At 41.6% G+C, this 22,478-nt stretch overlaps 1 protein-coding gene across 7 annotated transcripts; it reads left to right on the top strand.

Moving 5' to 3' along the window:
- The first annotated feature begins 273 nt into the window (after positions 1-273).
- On the top strand, positions 274-19,185 carry LOC113918561 (OX-2 membrane glycoprotein-like). 7 transcript variants are annotated; one of them, XM_027587113.1, is made up of 6 exons: positions 280-298; positions 4,000-4,081; positions 7,256-7,576; positions 9,860-10,132; positions 12,083-12,190; positions 16,594-19,185. In XM_027587113.1, the coding sequence occupies exons 2-6, from the start codon at positions 4,063-4,065 to the stop codon at positions 16,599-16,601; spliced, it is 729 nt and encodes a 242-aa protein (XP_027442914.1). In that variant the 5' UTR covers positions 280-298; positions 4,000-4,062; the 3' UTR covers positions 16,602-19,185. The 7 variants fall into 7 exon arrangements, with proteins under 7 accessions (XP_027442918.1, XP_027442914.1, XP_027442913.1 ...); XM_027587112.1 differs by lacking the exon at positions 280-298 and adding an exon at positions 305-450; XM_027587116.1 differs by lacking the exon at positions 280-298 and adding an exon at positions 4,692-4,958 and having other exon boundaries at positions 4,005-4,081.
- Positions 19,186-22,478: the final 3,293 nt, after the last annotated feature.

Genomic DNA, 22,478 nt, shown 5'->3' with positions numbered 1-22,478 from the left:
CCCAAAGAAAAGCCTTTGTTCTTTCTCGGTTTCACCACCTCCTGTTATTTAACACCTGCTTAACAGTGCAGGTTGCCATTCCTGAGTGCTACCGCCCAACCGATGACTCCTCACCTCCCCCATTTCCTTTCTGTCCCTGTCAAATGAAAATGGAAAAAGTGTATTTCCGCCCCCCCCCCCACCCCCGTGCTTTCTCAGTTTCCCCAACCGTCACATCTAAGGACTGGAAATATTTCAGGGCGGGGACTTTTAAACTGAAAACCCCGTGTGGCCGGGCTCCTGTGGGCAGTTCTTGAGGGTGAGTGGACCACCACTACGGCTCGGTGCCGGGGCGGGGCATTGGCCCGCCTCCCTGAGCTGGAGGCGCTGGGCGCGCAGCGATGAGATCCCTCGGGCTTTGCAGCTGAAGGCTGCAACCGCGCGCGGCCGGGAGCGACCATGGGGAGGCCGGTGAGCGGGGCCGGGCGTGGAAGGAGGGCGCAGGGCGGGCGATGTCGGTCCGGCTGCCCTGGGGACGGCGGCGGCCTGAGTGCGTCCGGCTGCGGCTCGCCCGGGGCTGGTCGGGCGCTGGGCTTGGTGCCGGCGCTTTCCCCGCGACGCCTAGCCTTGCCGAGAAGAGGATTTTTGCCTCGCGAAGGGTGGTTTCCAGGCTGGTCCCGGAGTCCCGGTTCTCTGTGCCAGTTGTCCTAGAAGGATGCCGCCAGGCGGGGGCCTCGGAGACGGAGACGCTTCTCTCGAGATCATTGTCCTCGGAGGGGGCCTGGGCGGGGAGGCGCGCGCCGGTGGTCGGCCAGTCCTCCCGGCACGCTGGCGGCTGGGCTCCCTGGCCCCGACCCGAGCGCGCGAAAGCACGTTCTATTTTATGTTGTCCCAAGAAGGGGATGGCGGGTGCTGCTTTGGCTTCGTGCTGGCACCCAAAGTTGAGGTGGGGGCTGCAGGATTCAGGGTTCAGAGCTCGCTCCCTCCTTGAGGCACGGCCTCTTTCTCCATCCTTTGGTCCTTTGCCTCGGGAGCCAAAGAGGGCCAGATAAATCAGGGTTAAACCCCAGGGTATCCAGGAGAGACAGACATTTTGTTTATTCCGGATCTGTTTACATGGCGCAAACTGAATGAGCGGATTTTTATTTACGTTGGGAGAATTGAAAAGACTAATAATAATACAAGATTAAAATCCAAATACAAGTAATACCTCAAGGTATTTTTTTCTTTTCTTTTTTTTTTCACATATGGTTTACTGGCAAGACCGCACGGCCAGTCATTTCAGTATCTTTCTTAACAAAGGAGAATGGTGGCCTGGGAGCTTGTGTTTACTCGGCGCACTGGATGCTGCTAATCTTCACAGCCATCCTTCAGAGGAGGAATTGTTATGTGCTTTTACAAATAAACAATCAGAGAGGTTAATTTTCAGAAGCCCATGCGACTACACGTGATGGGAGCAGGATTTGCACCTAGAAATTCAGGGGAAAGAGGCATGGATAGGAGCAGTTAGCTGCCAGAGGGGTAGCTGCCAAGTAAGACCAGGTCCCTGGGAACCCTGGCCCTCCTGGCAAGGGGTAGAAGTGGATTTCTCCATTTTCATTTTGTACTCCCTGTATGTGGTTTGATTAATGGTTTTTTTTTTTTTTTAGTTACCTAACATGTATTGGGATTTACTGTATCTTACGCACTGTATTAAGTGATTTCAATGCTTAATTCTCATAGCAACCCAATGAAATAACGATATTTATTTAGTGCTTACTCGTATCACTCACTATTCTGGAGGCATTACATGTACGAACTTGCATAGTCTTTTTAATAGAAGGGTTAGTGCTATTATTTTTGCCTCTTTTGGAGAGGTAAAGTCATTTGTCCTGGCTCACACATGTGGTATTTGTGCTAACCCCACTCATCAGCCAGAATAATTATGTATATATTTAATAGCAAGGCTTTCCTTCTAATTCCCTTACTTCAGACATTCTTGGCTGTGTTTTCCTTCTTAGACATTCTTGGCTCCCAGCTCACACACTGTGTTCTGGTGTGCGTCTGCTTTCTCTCTTATCCTAAAACACAGATTTTCACTGTGAGAGCCAGTCCATTCTGTATTCCTCATCATCTTTGCTAGAATTTGGGTTTCCGTGTGAGAGAGAGGCATATGGTTAAAAAAAATGGCAGGGAATTAGAATGCCAAAGAAGACTTTAGTTTTGGAAGCCAAGGTTTTGAGACAGCCAGAGCCTAAGCATTTGAGTTTTAAAAGCCTAAACACTGGAAAACCAAGGACATACGTTATTCCAGATGGGAAGAACGCAGGAGATGGAAGAACCAGCTTTCCTGACCCTAGGGCAAATACGTATTTTCTAGGCTGGGAGAGCAAAGAGGGCCTGATTAAAGTCTGTATTCAGACACAAGCTTGCCTTCTGAAAAGGCAGCCCTGTGCCTGATTGTGGTGCATGCGGAGGGAGTTCAGGAGGATGGTAAATAGAACTTACAAGGAGGTTTTGAAATCCAAGAACAGAAACCTCTGTGCCTGGCTTTCCTGGGAGAAACTGTGGAAAGAGACCAGCCTCCTCATCATGACAAAGGAAAAGTAAAACAGAGATGGATAGATACAAGGGCGTCTAGGCAGAGAGCTTTTAGAATTTCCCTTTGCCCAACCCAGGGGCACAGAATCAGGAGAACAAAAGAGAATGAGAGAAGACACTTTCGAAGCACAAGGTTTAATTGCACAAATTGATGACCATGATGACTGGAGGGGAACACAGCCATCTTAGAGAATGCTACCATAGATAGATGGTTGTAACCAAGGACTAGTAGCCCTGTCCCATGGCTTGGCATTGTGTGAGCCCGCAAGAATGGAGATGCAATGCCAGAGATTGGGACACCTGTGAAGTGCGGGGGTGGCAGGGGGCTGAATTGACAGAGATGATGTGATCTTGACTGCAGTGACGTCTCTACCCCTAGTTGGAATGGCAACATGAAATAACAATGAAACTCAGGTAAAGAAAAATACAGAGAAACCTACATTTCTTACACATCTCTAATATAGAAAAATATAGGGAAAAATTACATTTCTTGCCTGTACCCTTATGAACATACACGTAGATGAAGTGAATGGATCCATGGGGCTACTGTAGTTAGTCTGTCTACATCCACCCTCTCATTTTATAATAAAATGATACCCAGAATAACATCCAATTAAATGTCACCATGTAAAAATGCCAAGGATTTCTGCCCAGACACATGAAAACAAAGCAATACAGAAAAAAAAATAAGGATACTACTTTTTTTTTAAAAAGATTTATTTATTTATTTGAGAGAGAGAGAGAGAGAGCTCCCACAAACGGGAGGGACGGAGGGAGAGGGAGAGAGAGAGACAGAATCTCAAGCATATTCTACACTGAATGCAAAGCTGGTGATGGGGCTTGATCCTGGGACCCTGAGATCATGACCTGAACCAAAACCAAGAGTCCGACGCTTAACTGACTACACCCCTCAGGTGCCTCTGGACACTACTGTTTTTTAAAAGGCTGCAATTCGTATAAAATTTGCAGAATTTTCAGGGAAATCTACTTCAGCAAACTCTAAGGCAGTCGTATCTTTTTGCAAAGTGGTGCCCCCTGAGTTCCGTCTTTAATGTTAACAGATGTGGATTCTTTGGGAAGTGGATGCTAGCATTTGTAGTCTCTGTTTTCTGTGTGTATTTATGGCAGTTTGTTTTCCCCGACCATCCTATGTCTTTGAGACCTGGCTCTTGACAATGGTGGCTTTGAGAGCGCGGCCTCAAATTGCTAGGGATTGCCATAATGGAGGAGCCATATTGCTGCTTTTCCCTTCCCGTATCCTGAACACACTCTTTTATTTCTTCCATTTATAGTCTCCAGTTCTGTATCCACAAAACCAAAGTTATCTGGTGGTTAAAATTTGAGCTGCAGCATTCCCTGAGGTAGCCATGAGATTGAAGCTTCCTTAGCTTTTTGTCCACATGCAAATGCCCATGTCTTTGCTTTGCTTTCTGTCTTCAGGTGTTCAGGAGGCTCTTCTGTCGTCTGTCTACCTACAGACTGATTTGGTTCTTGGCAGCAGTGATGCTATGCAGGGCGCAAGGTAAAAAGATACCCAATTCCCCTGCATGGGGTCCAGGGAGCACAATTTCTGGAGTGGAGACATCTGGCTAGTGTTGTTTGTGCTGTGCTAGTTCATTTGTCTGCATGAATTATTTAAACATGTAATTTGCTTGGAGGAATGGGAGTGGTTCTTTCTGCTTTCCACATTTTAGTTTTCGAAGTGGAAAAAGGCTTTGACTATTTAGAAACTGTTTCCATAGATAAAACCAGATGTGAAGAAATTCTTTCTAAATTAAGATGTTTTTCACCTATCAAAGCAAATGACTTTTACATATTATTTAAATATAATTCCCTATGTTTATAAAGATATGGAAATGCTTGGGGAGTATGAATGAATATACCCTTTTTAGAAGGTAATCTGGTAGTAAGCCTTTAAATTGGGCTTGCCCCCTCTTTTACAGAAAAATATGGAAAATAATGAAATATAGAGGTTACCTTGGTTCACAGTCTATATAAAGCATATGCCTGTGCTGTCCACTTATTTGTTGAGTTTCCTAGTTGTGCCAGACCTTTCTCCTCTGTTCCATGGGATGCCACCCCTCACTTCGCCGCTGACCTATAACCTTCCATGTGCTGTTGCTTTGTATCAGCCTTCACAGGTGGAGAGAGGGCAGGCTTCCCACCATCCATGGCACAGGCTTTACCAACAGACTTGGGGGAATCTCAATGGAATTCCATAGACGCATCCAAGAATTGTAAACTTTCCACTAAATTATTTCTTGTCAAATAGAAAAATCACCTAAGAAGTTAAAACTCTAGCTCGGGTTCCTTTTCTACTCTCCATTCTAAAAGCAGCAATTTCTTCAAATCTCTGCTCTGCAAAATCTCAACAAACTTTCAGAAAACCCCAGCAACAGGTACAGTCTCCAGAACTTTTCACATCTACCAAGAGTACACCTCCCTAAAACTACACTTCTGCAATACTTGTGGGTTCCAATTTGTGTCTGTTGGTATGCCTACCTTCTCATCCTTGACATTGTTGAAGGGCCACTGAGAGGACATTGCTTCTTTTTTTTCTAATGACACTAGCCAACGTGTTCTCTGTGTTATTCATTTAAAAAAAAAAAAACAGATTTTGGTGTTTTTGATTAAGTCTACATGTTGTCTACCATTGTATTAATTTGTGCTTTCATCTATATGAATTCACTCCTTTTATCTTTTGGGGGGGTGGGATGTTTGAATACATGTGTGTATTCATTTATCAATCTCTCTTGTTTCCTAATGAAGTTAGGATTAAATATTTCCCTCTGAAGATGGCTTTATCAATTTCTACGGATTTTAATACATTATATTCTCCTTGTCATTTATAGTAATTGATTATTCTTGCTATGACTTCTGGTGTAATTAGAGTTGAAAGAAGTATGCAAATTTCTTGTTTATTACATTGTGGACAGTGTTCAAGGTCATAGGGTAAGAACTTTTTTTGCATCTTATTTCAAGTTCAATTTGGGGGAATGTTTGTAAAGATTGTATGTTTATGTTCTCTTTTGGTAAAAGTTTATAAATACATACCTATATACACATACACATGATTTATATATATATAATGATTTATATATAAATATTCATTTTTCAAATCTTCTCATCCTTACATTTGACTTTTTTGCTTTATTTGTATTTTTTAATATGTGGAAGTGAAAATTCTGAGCAAACTATGGAAAACTCTCCCATTATTTTTGTGGATTTAAAATTTTCCTTTTCAATTCTATGGCTTTTTATGTGTTTCACTTATGTTCTTAGGCACAGAAAGGTTTGTTTGTTTAAAGATTTATTTTATTTATTTGAGAGACAGAGAAAGAGAGAACATGGTGGGGGGGTGGGAGAGAGAGAGAGAATCTCAAGCAGACTCCCTGCTGAGTGCGGAGCCTGATGTGGGGCTAAATCCCATGACCCTGAGATCATGACCTGAGCTGAAATCAAGTGTTGAATGCTTAGCTGACTGAGCCACCCAGGTATCCCAACATAAAGGTTCATAATGTATATATCTTATATTATATTGCTCCTTTTATCATTTTGAAAAATACATTTTTGTCCCTTACAGTGTTTTTTTCTCCCATTCTTCCTTTTCCCTTCTTGTAAGTCTCAGTGATGATGTTGAAACATTCCAGGTCTTTGAATTTTTCTTGAATTTTTTCCATATCTTTATGCCTTTGTGCTACATTCTGGAAGAATTCCATGACCTGCTTTTCCTACTTAACTAGTTGACCCTTCAGTGATGTCCATTCTGCTAAATCAGCCAAATCATTAAGATTTTATATTTGTCATTTTCTACAACTCTAATTTCTACTGTTTACAATGCTGGCTTCTTTTTACACTTAAGAGATCACACTTATTCACGTCAAAGTGTTTCTTGATTCATTATGTCTTTATTCATTTAGTTTGAGTTCCTGGGTTTGTAGAGTTTATTCTTCTTTCATTGAGTCAGCTTTCTCAAATGTCTGCCTAGTTGTTATTATATTAAGATTTCCTATTGAATCATCTCTCATATCAATATGAGTAGCCAGCATTGGCGGGGGGAAAAATTATTGTCATGCCTTATATTCTGCATTGCATTAAGTAAAAATGTGGGAATGCGTAATTGTTATTTGATTGTCAAAGCTGTCTGGTACTACGTAGCCTCCTGAAGCATTGTCCCGCATATTCTTCTACCTTATGTTCCCATATTCACCACTGCTTTCTGGAGGCAGAAACTGCTATTGCTGACCCTTCTTTGAAGGGGGTGTGTGTGGAATGTATAGGGCTGTTACATCTTCTTCACCTAAACGGATCACTCTGCCAATTGTCCGTTGGCCCTTTCTTGCTTCTGCACCTCTAGGCATGAACACTCCTGGTGATGCTTCTAGTCTATCTGGCAATTTGCATCTCCAACCTCATTCTACCTCCTTTCAGCTTACAGGAATTCTTTGCACAATTTCTGTCACTGAGAGTTTGCTTTCTTGTTTTCTTACTCTGTTACTCTTAAAGATTGAATAAACATATTTGAACTTATATTTCTCCAGCAGCATCAGGGATGTAGGTAAATGTTTTCTTTGCATTTTTCTCTATCTTTTCTATGTTTAACTTTGAACATGCATTTTTTTAAATCAGGAAAATGTGTATTTTTTTGTGTTAAATTTTAAAATATAAATGTTCTTTTATGATTCCATGATAAAAGTCGTGACCCAAAATGAAAAAGAACTGCTGAACACACCTGCTTCCTTAAGATGCTCTCTGCAAAATTCCGAGGAAGTCTTGATTGTGACATGGCAGAAAATCAAGGCTGTTAGCCCAGAAAACATGGTCACCTTCAGCAAGAACCATGGGGTTGTGGTCCAGCCTGCTTATAAAGGCAAGATAAACATCACCCAGCTGGAACTCAAGAACTCAACCATTACCTTCTGGAACACCACCCTGGAGGATGAAGGGTGTTACAAGTGCCTCTTCAATACTTTTGGTTCTGGGAAGATCTCAGGAACAGCCTGCCTCAGCCTCTCTGGTGAGAATCTCTGGGAATACATTGTCTCTGGCTAGAAATGTCATTTTCAAGAATGTTTGGAACATGGTGGTAGTGCCTAGTTTTTCAGGATCCTAACCTCAGAAAGGTTCATGAGAAGACGCTTAGCCTTTCATGTCTGTTATAACTGTGTTTGTGGTTATTTGGAAAGTTCATGGGGCTCCCTTGAATCTCTGCCTGGAGTTATCTTTGCTCTGAGGAATAGTGTTCTCAGCGAGAGTAAATTAAGGACCATGGTGAGGATAATGGGTTCTTCGTAAGTAGTGGTATGATTCAGACCTGGCTTTGCCCTTAGCGGTCATGTGACCCTGGGAGCGTCCCATCCCACTCTCTGAACCAGAGTTTATTTATCTGCACAGTAAGTATGAAATCGATCATCTGTAGGGTCTCTAACAGCTTTAACACTTCTGGATCTAAGGACAGAGCCAGACTGGGCCTACCCAGAGCCAGTTATGGCGGTCCCTCTCGTTTTGTCTCAACATAGCTCTCTTGGGATATACCTCAGAGGCTCTTCGTACCTGCAGTCAGCTAGGTATTTAACTGGATAATAAGCATTCTTTTACAATCCAAGAGGCTGAGTTTGACAAGTTTCTTTTCCGTTTAACTGACACACAGCTGGGATCAAGAATTGAGAAGTGGGAGTAAGGGGTAACTTTGGAGCACGGCACACTCGGTGGCAGTTTTAGAAGGGAAAAGAGAAATTTAGACAGGGTTATCAGGAATGTTAAAGTGAGAGTTTGAGCACACCAAGAATATTGGGCACGGGGTAAGGGGAGGATCAGTAAACGAGAGTGCAAGGGAGGTATGGCAACAGCAAAAAAAAAAAAGGTTTCTTTCACTTATTTTGCCTATAATGAGTCCTCTCTGCAGGATCTCAGGTCAGGTTTTCTTCTTGACTCTATTTTTTTGTTTTCTTTGTCTCTTTGTCTCCCTGTCCTTTTTCCTCTTTCCTCTCTCTCCAGTCTTCCCTCCTTCTTTCCTCTCCTTTTTTCTCCTTCCTTCCTTCCTTCCTCCTACCTCCTCACTTGTCTTTTTTTTCCTTCTTGTGGATGTTACTTTCATCTCTATTACTTTTCTTTCTTCTTTTTTTTCTCATCTTTCTCTTTTCTCCCCTCCTTTACCCATAAACTTTTGTATTATTTTTTACCTGAAAACCAGACTCCCCTGAATCTTCTGGATGGTAATCCTGTTCTTTTCCACATGGATCGTTTCCAGCCATACCTTATAGCTTCCTTGGATATGCCAGAGAACCCTGCCACCCAGTCTCACCATGTCAACCATACTCCTCTTCTTTCGCTTTTATGTCTTCCCTTAGTGCCCATCACTTTAGTATCTGGGTATTCTTTGGAAGAAGCCACGGTCCCTCTGGGCCCATTTCCTCCAGTCCACTGCCACCCACCCACCTCTTGAACCTCGAAACACAGACCAGGTTTTCCTTTAGCTACTGTCCTTTAATTATCTTGTAGGCTCCGGAGTAACCACAGGAAAGCCAGCTCATGTTTGCTCAGCGGCGATAAACTGCACATTCAAAGTACACAATGAAAATGAATTCACTGGTCAAGGGACTTTTGAAAGGGAACAGGGTTACAGCTGGGCTAAAATAATGTGCTTTTCTTGTAAACCAGTTATTTTCTCTTAACTCTATCAGGTGATCTCCAAGGTCCTTTCAGCTGTCATTCTGTGATTTTCTGGTTATCAGCAGTGAATTTCTAATTTACATTTTCTGTAGATATTCCAAGCAGGGACTTTCCAAGTCTCCTCCTCACATCTCATTCCCTGGTCCAGCTCTGAAAGGCCATCTCCAAGCAGCACTCCCTCTGCCGGCTCTCTGGTCTGAAACTGCCCTGGGGCTTCTGAGAAGTGCACCTACCTCTATGGCCATGCTGACAGGTGACCATTGTCAGACTATGAGAGGGACACCCAGAAGAAGCCAGAGATGCTGCCTTGCCCATGGAACTGGAGAACAGAATAATTAGGCTCTGGACCGTTTGGGAAAGAAGGAACCCCCCCCACCCCATTCAGCTAATTCCCCTGCAGACAAACTACAGAGAGGATTTTTCTTGTTACAGGGCTGTCTTAGGCTAGTTTCCATGCCAGCCAGAGGATTAGACACAGGAAGAACTGAGGAGCCCCACTTTGGGTTGGATGTGCCACTTTATCCCTTGAGCCCCCAATGTCTTTCTGTAAAGATCTTCCTTCCTCCTCTGAGGAGAATGTGGGGCTTAACTGATGGCAGACCATCATTTTTTTTTTTTTTTGTCCCAGTACAGCCCACAGTGTTCCTTCAGTATAAATTCTTCGAAGACCGCCTAAATATCACTTGCTCTGCCAATGCCCGCCCAGCCCCTGTGATCTCCTGGAAAGTGTCTGGATCAGGGATTGAAAACAGTACTGAGGTTCTCTTCCACCCCAATGGGACCACGTCTGTCACGAGCGTTCTCCAGGTCAAAGACCCCAAGCGTCAGGTGGGGAAGGAAGTGGTCTGCCAGGTGCTGCACCTAGGGAATGTGACCAGTGTCACGCAAACTGTGGATAAAGGTAAGAGAAGGCTGTGGTTGCATCTGTGTACACACAACTGGAAAGTGGTGAATGTTCTGCAGAGCCTCTTGGCCTCTTAGCCAAGGAGCTAATAAGAGAGAATGGAGTAAGTGGGGAAAGAAAAACAGAGTTGAGGAAACCAGTAGAGCCAGTTTTACTTCGGTAACTGTTGTATGTTGCCCACATACCAAATGCTTTTGTTGAGATCCATCCATGCCTTTATTTGTCCATGCTGCTAACATTTCCCGAGTGTCTGTTGTGTGCCAGGTTTGGGGACTGTTGAAATGCAACAGTAAGCAAGACTCAGTCCCTGTGCTCAGAAAACTTCTGTTCTACTGCGGATACACAATGGGCAATTACATAACTGCGTGCGAAATGCTTCAGTAAGAAAGCTACGGAGCACCCGGGAGGATTGAGAGTGGGGAGGAGAGGATCAGCTCAGTCTGGAGGGAGCAGGAAGATTTCCTGGAAGAAGTGACATCCATGAGGAAGGCTTTGCATCCTCTGCACTGTAGAACAGGGCCACAGAGCTTTTAAGAAAGGGGCCAATCTGAGAATGTTTTCCTCACCCCTTTGAAACAAACTGCCTCCTGAGCAAGACCGTTTTTGCTTTCTTGTGTTTCTCTCTAAGCTGCTAGCTCTGGGCCTCATTGACACAAGAAGTGAGGCCTGTGGGCGGGAGAAGAGAGGGAGCGGCAGTTTTAGGCAAGATGCTTTGGGAATAGCCACGGTTTTCTTTATCTGTGTGGCTAAAGCATCAGCTCTGGACGAGCCTCTCAGTAATAAGTCTCCTACAAAGGTACTGATGCTTTTTTTTCAGGGAGCATTTTAAGCACTAAAGCTTGGGAAAACTTTCCCCTGTATGCCTTATTGGAGTGGTGGCCTCTAGGGAACATTTCCTATAGTCATTTTTGGGGTTATTGAAAAAAACAGACTAATCAAAAAGTTAACATTTAGGTAATTTTGGGCAAAAGATTTGTGGTGTTAGATCTGGACATTTGTGAAGAGATCCTCATTTTCAGCCAAGGCAGAAGGTAAATTTCTCTGAAAAGCAGGAACCTGAAAAGGAACATGTCTTCTTGTCCAAGAATGCCAGAATTGACTTACATCGTTTATAATGTTTATACATCATTTGTGTAATGTTTGTTTACTCTGTGAGCATTTACTGAAAGTCTTCCATGCTTCAAGCATTTATCAAGCACTGGAACCATGGAAGTTAGACACATCTCTGTCTGAAGGGGCTCGGTTTAATTATGATGTGAGAAATCCTGTTACAGAAGTATGAGGAAGATGCTGGAAACTCCCAAATCAGGAGGCTCTTCCCCCGCTGTAGGATTGTGGAGTGACACCGAGGGGCTGTGTTTATTGACTGTTGGAAAGAGGTTTAATAACAAAGACACAGATTAGAAGAAATACAATAAATACATTGAGATGAGTTACTCCTGGGGTTGGCATCATGAAATCCATGATTTTTTTCCCTTTATATATATCTCTGTATTTTCCACAACTTCCTCAATAAATATATTATTTTAATGGGCTGTGACCTCTGACTGAGCCTTGGTTCTGCCCCTTAGTACGCTGATGTGGGGCTTACTTAGCTTCTCTGAGCCTCAGTTTTTTGTTCTGCTGTTGTTGTTGTTTTTATATGTGCGACGATGATAATAATCCCTAACTCTTGGTTGTTTTGAGGATTAAATGAAATAACACATTCAAAGCTCTTATGAAATAGTAGCCACAGGAAACATGTGGTTAGATTATTATTAACCAAATGTTATTGAAATAATATGAAACCATGAGTGGAGACCTCAATAGGTATATATTTGAGGATAATTTTCATCGAAAGCTCCACTCTAGGAAAAACTCATCACAACGATTGCTTTATCACTTTTTGCCTCAATGGTTTCTGCTTATGACTTTGTTTCTCCTTTTCCCCCCCTTCACCATCTATAGGGTTTTGGTTTTCCGTTCCGCTCTTGTTAAGCATTGTTTCCTTGGTAATTCTTCTGGTCTTAATCTCAATCTTATTATACTGGAAACGTCGTCGGAACCAAGACAGAGGTAAGTTATCACAGTAAGTACAAAAAAGGAAACAAATGATTTTTTAATAGCACTGTGGAGGGCACAGGAAGATGTAAATAAGGGATGGCAACAATGTGTCCTGCGTGTTGTTGCTGGTGTTTTAGAACACTTTTGGGGTCATTTTCTTGCAGTTGGACATTTAACTGGATGTTTCTGCTTTTTATTTGCTAAGATCATTTAATGGCTAATTATTTGTAAGTTGAGAGTAAAGGTCCATGAGAGGAAATGTGGAAAATGTTTGTCCGATCCCTGTAGAGTCAGCTGATGGCCACACCAGGGAAAGAAGTCTCAGTACCCACACTGTGTTCTTCTACCCATTAACAAGAAGGACAGTCTCTTTTCCTTTTACAGCGAGCGCTCCCCGGGCCAGCTAGTCCATGTAAGAGACTCTGAAATTGTCCAGTATACTCACTAATTAAATAGTATTTTCTATTTTATACTCTTACTATGCCTCAGATACTATAGGCAGCTTATAGGTGACCTATACTTATTAACTCCGTCATGTCATTCTGTCCTTAAAGACTGTAAACTTTTTTCTGTCCCTACAACATCTATCACAGTGTCTTATGTATATGAAGTTCTCAATAAACTTTCATTAAGACAGTGAATGAATCGGATGGTTGGATGGATGGATGGATGGATGGATGGATGGATGGATGGACAGATGGATAGATTTTCAAAGTGACGTTTTCAATTCTCTTTTTCTTACTGTAATTTCAGTACCTCGTAAATGCTGAGTCTAAAACCTTGGGAGATACTATGAAATGAGAAGCTATAAAACAAGAGGAGTCAGCTAGAGAGAGAGAATTCAATTTTTTTGTTTTCGGAAGGCAGTGCGTAATTTATTAAAGTTAATGCAAATCTTCAGTTTATGGTGTGTGTGACGGGGATTTCCAAGGGTGAAAGGCGGATATGAGAATTTTTTCCATCTCTGATGACTGAAAGATAGGAAGAAAAAAACTGTTGGTTTTTTTAAAGTTAAATCGTAAGGTATCTTTCATGTTGTAGGTTTTTCGAACACTTAATTTTGTGTAAGCCTTATATAAACACCAGATTAATTCTTGTGATTTTATAAGAAAAGCAACAAATCTTCAGTGTCAATGACCCTTTTGCAAAAGTAGATAAAAGTGTGTTCTGTGGGAAGAGGAGATTACAGAACAGATAATTTTATTGCATATAAACATAAGCCCATAGAATTCATTAGTGCTCTGCAGAATGTCAAAGGCAATAAGTAGGCTGTTTGATTTTACTTTGTCCAAACATTTCATTTTTCCCATTAGGACTTGAAGCCAGAGAGGGAAATTGACTTCCTTCCCTAAGGTCGCACAGCTAGTTAACAACAGGCTTAGGACTAGAACCCTGGTTTTGGTCTGCTGACCTCTGCCAGAATGTTCTTCCAGGTATGATGCCCTGGAGTCCTGATTTGAAAGGCATTATTGGGTTGCATGTATTTTAGTCCTTGCTTGCTGTTACTGTTGTATTCTTTTGGAAAACGTGAGGAAAGAAGTATGAAGTGTTCAAATTCATCTTAAAAAGTCCCTGTTGGACAAGAATCTTATAATACAATCTATTCAAACCCAAGGTAAATTCCACTAGAATGAGACATTTGCAAAATAATTGTCCTTTGTTCATTAAGTAAGCCTTGGGTTTTCTGGGAAACATCATTGTTCAATGTCTTTTCCAGTTCCTGAAGCAAAGGGAGTCAGCTTATCTTTGTTTCTAGGCTTTTTCTCATTTATGAAAATAAACACCTGTACCTCTACAGAATCTTGCAAGCACTGGGATTGCCATTTACTGATGATGTCTTCATGACATACGGCCAAATCAGTTAATTACATTGAATGTTCAGTGGCACATTTTGGGGGACTGAATTTTTTTGCTGGTTTCAGATATTTTAACAGCCAGATGATTTGGTCCCATTTACTTAAATAGCTAGTAAAATGAAGTGTCGATTATGCTGGAGACTTAAACACTCAAGACCAAAACTGAAGTTATAACAAAAGTTGGGCGAAAGGGAAGAAAACCATAGAAGATGTTGACACTTTAAATTTCTTTACGTAGCAAATTGTGATTATCAATTTGTGACGAAAACCAGTGGACCTACTACATTTGCTTCCTATCTTTCCTTACACTTACTTTGGATTTTCTTTTTTTCTTCTCTTTTTCTTTCCATCATCTCCTGAACACCTAAAACTTTTGGATGGGCAGGAAAACATGATCAGTCAAAAATGACACCAAGTTTCTGATTCCCGGTGACTGGAACAATGGTGATATGCTCAGAAATAAGGAAGTGAAGAGGGGAACTGAATGTGTGTGAGTGTGTGTGTGCTTGTGTTCAAAGTTCATGGAGAGAGGAGGAGAGGAGGGATGAATTCATTCTTGAACTCACTGAATGTGGGTAGAAAGGAATCCTCTCCAGGGAGCCGCCCCATGGTAAGACAAATCTAGTTAAGTAAGTTTGACTCAGCAACAACAAAGTCTATTTAGATCAAAATCACTTATTCATTGCTCACAAAAGCACAAGCAAATTTATGGTTTTGGGATAGAGGAGTGATCTCTAATGATGATGTCACTTTTGTAGAAAAATCACTTTTTCTTGTGATTCTGTTTAATGCCAGAGAACGGTTGTGTTCTTTTCACCAGTGAAGGTGAAATACCTCTGGAGGAAGGTATGATGACTTAGAGACAATTTCTCTTTGTATCAGTCCTGATGGGATCATTGTAGTTACTTCCCATGAGATGACATCAGTAAGATAGTAGGTTGATTAATAGGTTGGTGTGTTTTCAAAGAACAGCCTCTTTTCTTTGTCTTTTGTGAATCCAGTACTTGATATTACTAAAATAGAAAGTGAAAAAATAAAATAAAATTTCCCAGGGAAATTTTCCACCGTTCTATAGTAGGTCTTGCTATTAAAACCCAGTTGATGTCATAAATGTGCCCCTTCCACAATGAAATTAAATTTGAGCTTGAGAATAGCGTTTTATTTCTCATTAGTCAACCCACCGATGATTACATGCTTCTCAGAAACTCAACCTCAATTTGGGGCAGATCTTAATAGACAGATAATCACCTCAGTTTTTGAAATTTTTGAGTACTAGCTTTCTTTTGTTTGATTGAGTCAAGGCAGAATTGGCAAACAGTAGAAAATTTAGACATTCACATGAAATGCACATGCCAAATTTCACTTTTTCTTCAAGTGTCTAGCTATTTCATAGCAAAGTGGTTTTTTTTTTTCTTGCCCACATTATCTATAGTTACCCTGAATTCTTCCACTTCACTTCATAATAATGTAACCTGTAAATGGGCTCTTTCAATGATAATGGCAGTGTTAATAAAACACTATATTCTGGGTGGAATCATGCCATTTTTTTCTATTTTAAGCTTAGTACTATATCAAATAACAGAAGTGCCCAATGGACAATTTATGTTGGTGAAATTAGTGACTAGTTAGAAGGACAGTACAAAGAGTATTTGTTTCTAAAATAATAATCTTTGCTTTGCGTAATAATTGTACTTACGTCTCCCTGAGGCAGGCTGGATGGGTGGTAGCCAGCACCCCTACCCCAGTTTCCTCATAGCTCCAAGCTGAAGAAATGGGATGTTTTATACGAGAAAAGTGTGGGGCAACCTTTATTGAACTGCTTAGGTCAAAACTGCTGGGAGAAATCTTGCATTCCAACGTATTTTTCCATAAGAGTTTACCTTTGAATGGGGGCAGATGCCATCCATCATATCAAAATGTCACGACCAGATGACAGAGTCACTCACTAGCAGAACCTTAAGCCTGGGCATTCTTGCCTGAGCTGTTCTGTGTTTTGTTTTGTTTTTTTTTTTTTTACCACAGACAGCAGATACTGGAATTTTGGCAGGTTTAAAATGTTACAGTTTCTGGCAAAGAATTACTTAAGATTACACAGAGAATGAGAGGTAGCACCAAGATAAAATCCCAGGTCTTTGCCTGCCTTGTAGGGAGGTCCACATCCTTTCAGTTTAGGTGCTAGAAACCTGGTAGCCCTGGAAAGGCCCTCCATGGGTCTACTTTGTGACCATTCCCAGCCCAAGGTCCAGTGAGTTAGTATCCACAGAGAACAAAGCTCAAGGTCTTATAAATAAAATAAATGTAGATTATTTGGAATTCTCTAACTTCTTTTTTTGTGTGTAGTCCTAAGTGATTCTGCAAAAGATTATTTTCTAGAATTTCCTACGTCCCTTGGAGAGAGTCATGGTCTCCCCACATCACATTGGGTCAGGAATGTCCTTATCTTTGCCAGTGAAATATGCACAGGTGTATTCTATGCTTCTGTTATGTATCTTCTTCAAATGTGTTAGGATAGACATTTTAAATGTTTGAAGTTAATATCTTGATCTTTCTTTTATCCAGAACCCTAGAGGAATCACACAGAACCCAGAAAAGTTACTCCCTGGTCTACTTGAATCTGACTCAGGAGGAAGGCAGGAGGAAAAAGGTCATTCTCTAACGGACATAAAGAGCAGAAGAGGTAGGGGTAAAAGACCTAAGAATTTCAAGATTTTCTATTGCCATCTAAGCTACCCAGTGCTTGTGGGAGTTCCAAAAGGAAGTCGTTTTACCTCTCAAGTCTGTTGTAGGACTTGATTTTGTGAAGCAATGCAGTGATGTGCTATTGAAAGGAGACTGGACTTTAAATCAGTAGCCACAACTCACAGGCTGACTCTGGCTCCAACCGAGGGCAACCCTCTGTCCATCACTTTATCTCAATAAGCATCCACACCTGCATCCAGAAAATTAGGAAGTTGGACCAGATAGTTTGCCATTCTGCTCCAAAAACTGATGAAATTCCAGGAAAAAAAGGAATCAAGAAAGGAAAAAGAGAAAGGAGAACATGGGAAGGTGTTAAGGACCAAAGAACTTTTCTGAGACTACCTTTTACCTTTCAGTTGCTGTTTTGTCTCTTCTTGCATATTGTTCTTAGGTCCACGAGTCAGTTTCCTCCTCACGTGGTGGTGGTAGTCCACTACCTGCTGACTGGTTTGTTAGTAACTGGTCTTTCTAGAACCCTTGGTTTCACTGCAGTTCTTCATGTCCTCCCGTGACTGACGTTTACCACAATGAATATGGGACTGAATTCATTGCAAAATAACATTGACAACCTTAACTTTACTTACCTACTCGTATAGAAGAAGTTTTGTTAACCCAGCAGCTCACTTTTTAAAAAAAAGCATTTCCTGTCCCATTTGACTTATAATAGGATCTGGTTCTATACCAGTCATTGTAAAATCAAAAGAAAATATATGATAAAATAGAAACAGGCATTTAGGAAGTTTTGAATTCAATTCAAAGTCAATTCAAATGCTTCTCCCTCCTGGCTTCTTTTCCCATGAGTTAACTTCTCGTAATAGCAGAGAAAGTATGTTTGGGTTTAGAAATCCCTTTGTTCTAAATTATATTGTTCTAACTAGTGGTTCATTTTTGAACTCTTAAAAATCACAAGACCAAATTATTGACTTTTTCAGTATCTTTTGCTTTCTTGTCTCTACTCAGTGACCTAAGAACTAAAGCTTAAGTTGTTTTCACTGTTGAATTGGATATTTGTATATTTAGTAAGCTTTTCATATGTTATTTAAATCTGTATTATTTCTTATATTTGTATTAAGATACTGAATGATTAAAAGTGTCAAATCTAAATATTTGGTTCATGACACTCTTTTGGGAAATGTGGACATTAACGATAATCTTTAGATTTTCCCTCTTTGTGTGAAACCCTCCTCTCTCCTCTATCTCTCACCCACTAGAAGATGCCACTGACATTTCTGATTAATCACAAAGTCACAAATCAGATATCCCTGATCTGGCCAGTGAGAGCTCCGTCAAGTTGACAACTGTGTCCTTTGGACATGACCTGGTCAATTTGGGAGCACTTCCTTGTATATGCTCTTTTGATTTTGCTTTTAGATACCAACCTTTGCAAACTGATTAAGTTACTACAGTTTTGAATTTAATCAGAGCTACCACCCTGCCTGGTATCTCAACTGCCAGATCAGGCAGGATAACAAAAGCAGCAGTTCTCAAAAATTTAGAATGTGCTTAAAAACATTATTGAGGACCCCAGAGAGCTTTCTTGTAAAGAGAAGTGTTTGTTGATATTTACCACATTCAAAACAAAAATATACAAGCATACGTTCTATTAGCCATCAGAACGATGTCCACGTTACACATCACGTAGTTTCTGGGAAGTTCCGCATCACGATTGTGAGAGAATGAGCATAAAAAAGGCAAATGATGTATTGGTGTGAACAATAGTTTTGACTTTTGTGGACCCCCTGAAATAGTCTCAGGGACAATATTAAAGACTGATCATTTAAAATATATGCAAAGAAGGAGACCACCTTATGAGAAGATTTCATGAGTCTTTCCCAAAGAAACTCCTTATTAAACAGATACCTTTACAATGCCTAAGCATTCTATTATTTCATCATAACTTATTGCAGAGAGCCCGAGGACTAATCCTTCTTCATCACTAATACAGGTGTACCTTGGAGATATTGTGGGTTTGGTTTCAGACCTCTGCAGAAAAGCAAATATCACAATAAAACACCTCAGATGAATTTCTTGTTTTCCCAGTGCATATAAAAGTTATGTTGACAGTATACTGTACTCTATTAAGGGTGCATTAACGTTATGTTTAAAAAAAAAACAACTATGTATGTACCTTAGTTTAAAAATACTTTATTGCTAAAAAATGCTAACCATCATCTGAACTTTCAGCAAATCATAACCACTGATCACAGATCACCTAGCAAATAGAATGGTAATGAAAAAGTTCAGAAAATTGCGAGAATTACCAACATGTGACACAGAGACATGGAGTGAACAAATGTTTTTGGAAAAATGGCACCAATAGACTTGCTCGAGGCAGGGTTGCCACAAACCTGCAATTTGTAAAAAACACAGGATCTGTGAGGTGCAATAAAGCAAGGTACACTTGTAATTCAATTCAATTGGCTTATGAAATGTCTTCTCAGTTACCTTGGAGGATATTGAGAGACTTGGACTTTGAATAGTAGGTTGTAATAGACAAGACCCGGGAGGGTCGCAGCCTATGGAGGCAGGAGGAGGAAGGGGGGAACCGGATCACGTGATTCTGCCCGAGAAAGTGGATGCATGTGAAACACTTTGTTGCCCTGTGACCCCTGCCCCGTGACCCCTGGGAGGGCTCACCAACTCCTTTGTACTTATTCTGAATGTTCCAGTTAAGGGTGCTTTTTCTGTATTTGTGAATTGGAAAGAGGCAGCTTGGGCTTTGCCTGTTTATGTAAGATTGGGAAAGTTGGAAACATTCGAGTCACTTAAAATAATTCAATGATGTAGTTCTGTTGCTGGTAAAAATTTAGAAAAATTCCAAGATGGTGCTAAACCTGCCTCCGAGACAGGGGAAATCAAAAGAAACCCTTTGTGCTTAAATAAAACTAAAACTGAAGATGAGAATTTGGGAGAGTGTGTAAAAATTTATTAATCACCAACCAGGTAACATTTTATAAATGCAGGTTCAAAAAGTACAAAATCCATATTGTAACTAGGGATCATAAAGCTTTGGTTAAAACAGTTTTCTTTGTTACAAACAAACTTTCTTCTATGACTATTCTTAGCCTTCCAAGAAAGAGATTTAACTTTTTTAAAAATAAAGCTCCCTAGGGGCGCCTGGGTAGCTCAGTGGGTTGAGGGTCCGACTCTTGATTTAGGTGCAGGTGGTGATCTCAGGGTCATGAGATCTAGCCCCATGAGGGGCTCGACGCTCAGCAGAGAGTCTGCTGCTCTCCCTCTTCCTCTGTCCCTCCCCCTGCTCATGAGTGGGGGCCCCTCTAAAAATAAAGTCTAAAACAAACAAACAAAAAAGAAACCGTTGCCGAGTTTTTTAAATAAATAAATAAATAAATAAATAAATAAATAAATAAATAAACTCCTTAAATTAATTCCTCACAACTGTAATGTCTTTTGGTTTGGGAGTTTTATATTTGCCCCCACGATATTCCAGATTTGACCTCAGTCTCCCCACCACAGTTGTTCAGGCAGACGAACTTGCAGGAGGTCACACAGAGCTGCGGCTCATTTCTAAGCAAGCAAACTTCTGCCCAGGCATCACATGCCTTTGAGCCTTTTGCGATCAGGAACGTGTCAAAGCCCATTTTTCTCGGTGTGAAAAATGAGGCCCCAAGCTTCAGTGATTTTTCCTCAGGTAACACTGTAACCATGAGACGGGCTTAAACTCCAGCTGGGAACCCCAGGCTTCCTGCCCAGGGCTCTCTCTGTCCTCTGCACTCATCCCGCGATTCAGCCCCCACCCTACTCGTATATCCTGTTAGTTCTATCAGTACTCAGAATCCAGTTCCTACCCCCAATCCTACCACCTTGCCCCAACCATCACTGTCTTTCTCCGAGACCGTTGTCATAGCTTTCCTTTTAGTCTCTGCTCTTTCTCCCCTGTTTGGTCTATTCTCATAACTGTTTTAAAATGTAAGGCAAGGGGCGCCTGGGTGGCTCAGTCATTAAGCGTCTGCCTCCGGCTCAGGTCATGATCCCAGGGCCCTGGGATCGAGCCCCCACATCGGGCTCCCTGCTCGGCGGGGAGCCTGCTTCTCCCTCTCCCACTCCCCCTGCTTGTGTTCCTTCTCTCACGGTGTCTCTCTCTGTCAAATAACTAAATAAAATCTTTAAAAAAAAATAAAATGTGGGCGCCTGGGTGGCTCAGTTGGTTAAGCGACTGCCTTCGGCCCAGGTCATGATCCCAGGGTCCTGGGATCGAGCTCCACATCGGGCTCCCGGCTCTGCGGGAAGCCCGCTTCTTCCTCTCCCACTCCCCCTGCTTGTGTTCCCTCTCTCACTGTCTCTCTCTCTCTGTCAGTTAAATAAATAAAAAAAATCTTTTAAAAAATAAAATAAAATGTAAGGCAATCCAAATCATGTCATTCTGCACAAAATGTCCAAATGCTCTGCGTTTTATTTAGAGTAGAAGCCGAAGTCTTTACATGGGCTGTAAGGCTCTCCATGATCAGGGCCCCTGAAAACTCTCTGAAATCATCTGCCCCTCTTTCTCCTGATGGCGCTCTGCCAGCCACACTAGCCTCCTTGCATTTCACCACCTTCAGGCATGCCTCCACCCCAGGGTCCGGGCACCTGCTATTTTCTCTGCCTGGAATGTTCTTTCTGAAGACAGCCACTGAAGCCTTTTCCCCAACAAATACTCTCCTTCTCCTGCTTTATTTTTCTCTGTTGCACCCACCACCGTCTAGCATACTCTATGTTTTATTTATTTCATGTATTATGTGTCTTCTCCCATTAGATGGTAAGCAGAGATTTTTATCTGCTTGCTTCCTTGCTTTTTCCTAGCACCTAGTACAGGTGGCCAATAAATATTTTTTTTTTGATAAATTCATGTTACATAATACATTATGGGAAGAAGGAGTAGTCCAAATAACTTCGCACTGGTATATCCTTCCTGCCCTGTGGGAAAGTGTGATCGACCTAGACCGCAGGAAAGGACTTTTAGAAATTGGTGGTCATGAGGCATAGGGACAAGGGTAATAGATGTCGAGCCAAAGGAGGGGGTTTCAGTTCCACTCCTGCCACTCAGTAGTGTGTGATCTTGGGCCAGGTGCTCTGAATTGACATTTCCTCAGTTATTAATTGGGTGTGTGCTCTGTTTTTTTGGAGTGGCTGTAGGGCTCAAGTAAGAAAGGCTGTGTCTCTCAGCTTGCCCAAGTGCTGACGCAGGTCTGCCCCGTTTGCTCAAAGTTCCCACGAAACAGCACGGGCCTCATGTCCTCAGTTGTTCTTCGATTCCTCCTCACCCCCACAGCCAGCCCCTCCCTTGTCCAGGAGTGGATGTGGGGCCAAGGAGGACGGGGGCCGGCTGGCAGTGGGGGCTGCGCTCTTGCTGGGCAGAGACAAATCCAGCCGGGCTTGTTTCCTACAGAGGCAGAGGTCCAGTGCACCCTCCAGGATGACTTGACCTTTCCTTGCCCTGAAAGAGAATAAAACACACAAAAGTTGAAGTCCTTTCTCTTTAGCATTGGTTTTCTTTCTTTCTTTCTTTCTTTCTTTCTTTCTTTCTTTCTTTCTTTCTTTCTTTCTTTCTTTCTTTCTTTCTTTCTCTTTCTTTCTTTCTTTCTTCTTTCTTTCTTTCTTTCTTTCTTTTTCTTTCTTTCTTTCTTTCTTTCTTTCTGTTTCTCTTTCTTCTTTCTTTCTTTCTTTCTTTCTTTCTTTCTTTCTTTCTTTCTTTCTTCCTTCCT

The sequence above is a fragment of the Zalophus californianus genome, chromosome 1, assembly GCF_009762305.2.
Source record: "Zalophus californianus isolate mZalCal1 chromosome 1, mZalCal1.pri.v2, whole genome shotgun sequence".
Taxonomy (NCBI): Eukaryota; Metazoa; Chordata; class Mammalia; order Carnivora; family Otariidae; genus Zalophus; species Zalophus californianus.
This window is presented reverse-complemented; position numbering and strand designations above follow the sequence as displayed.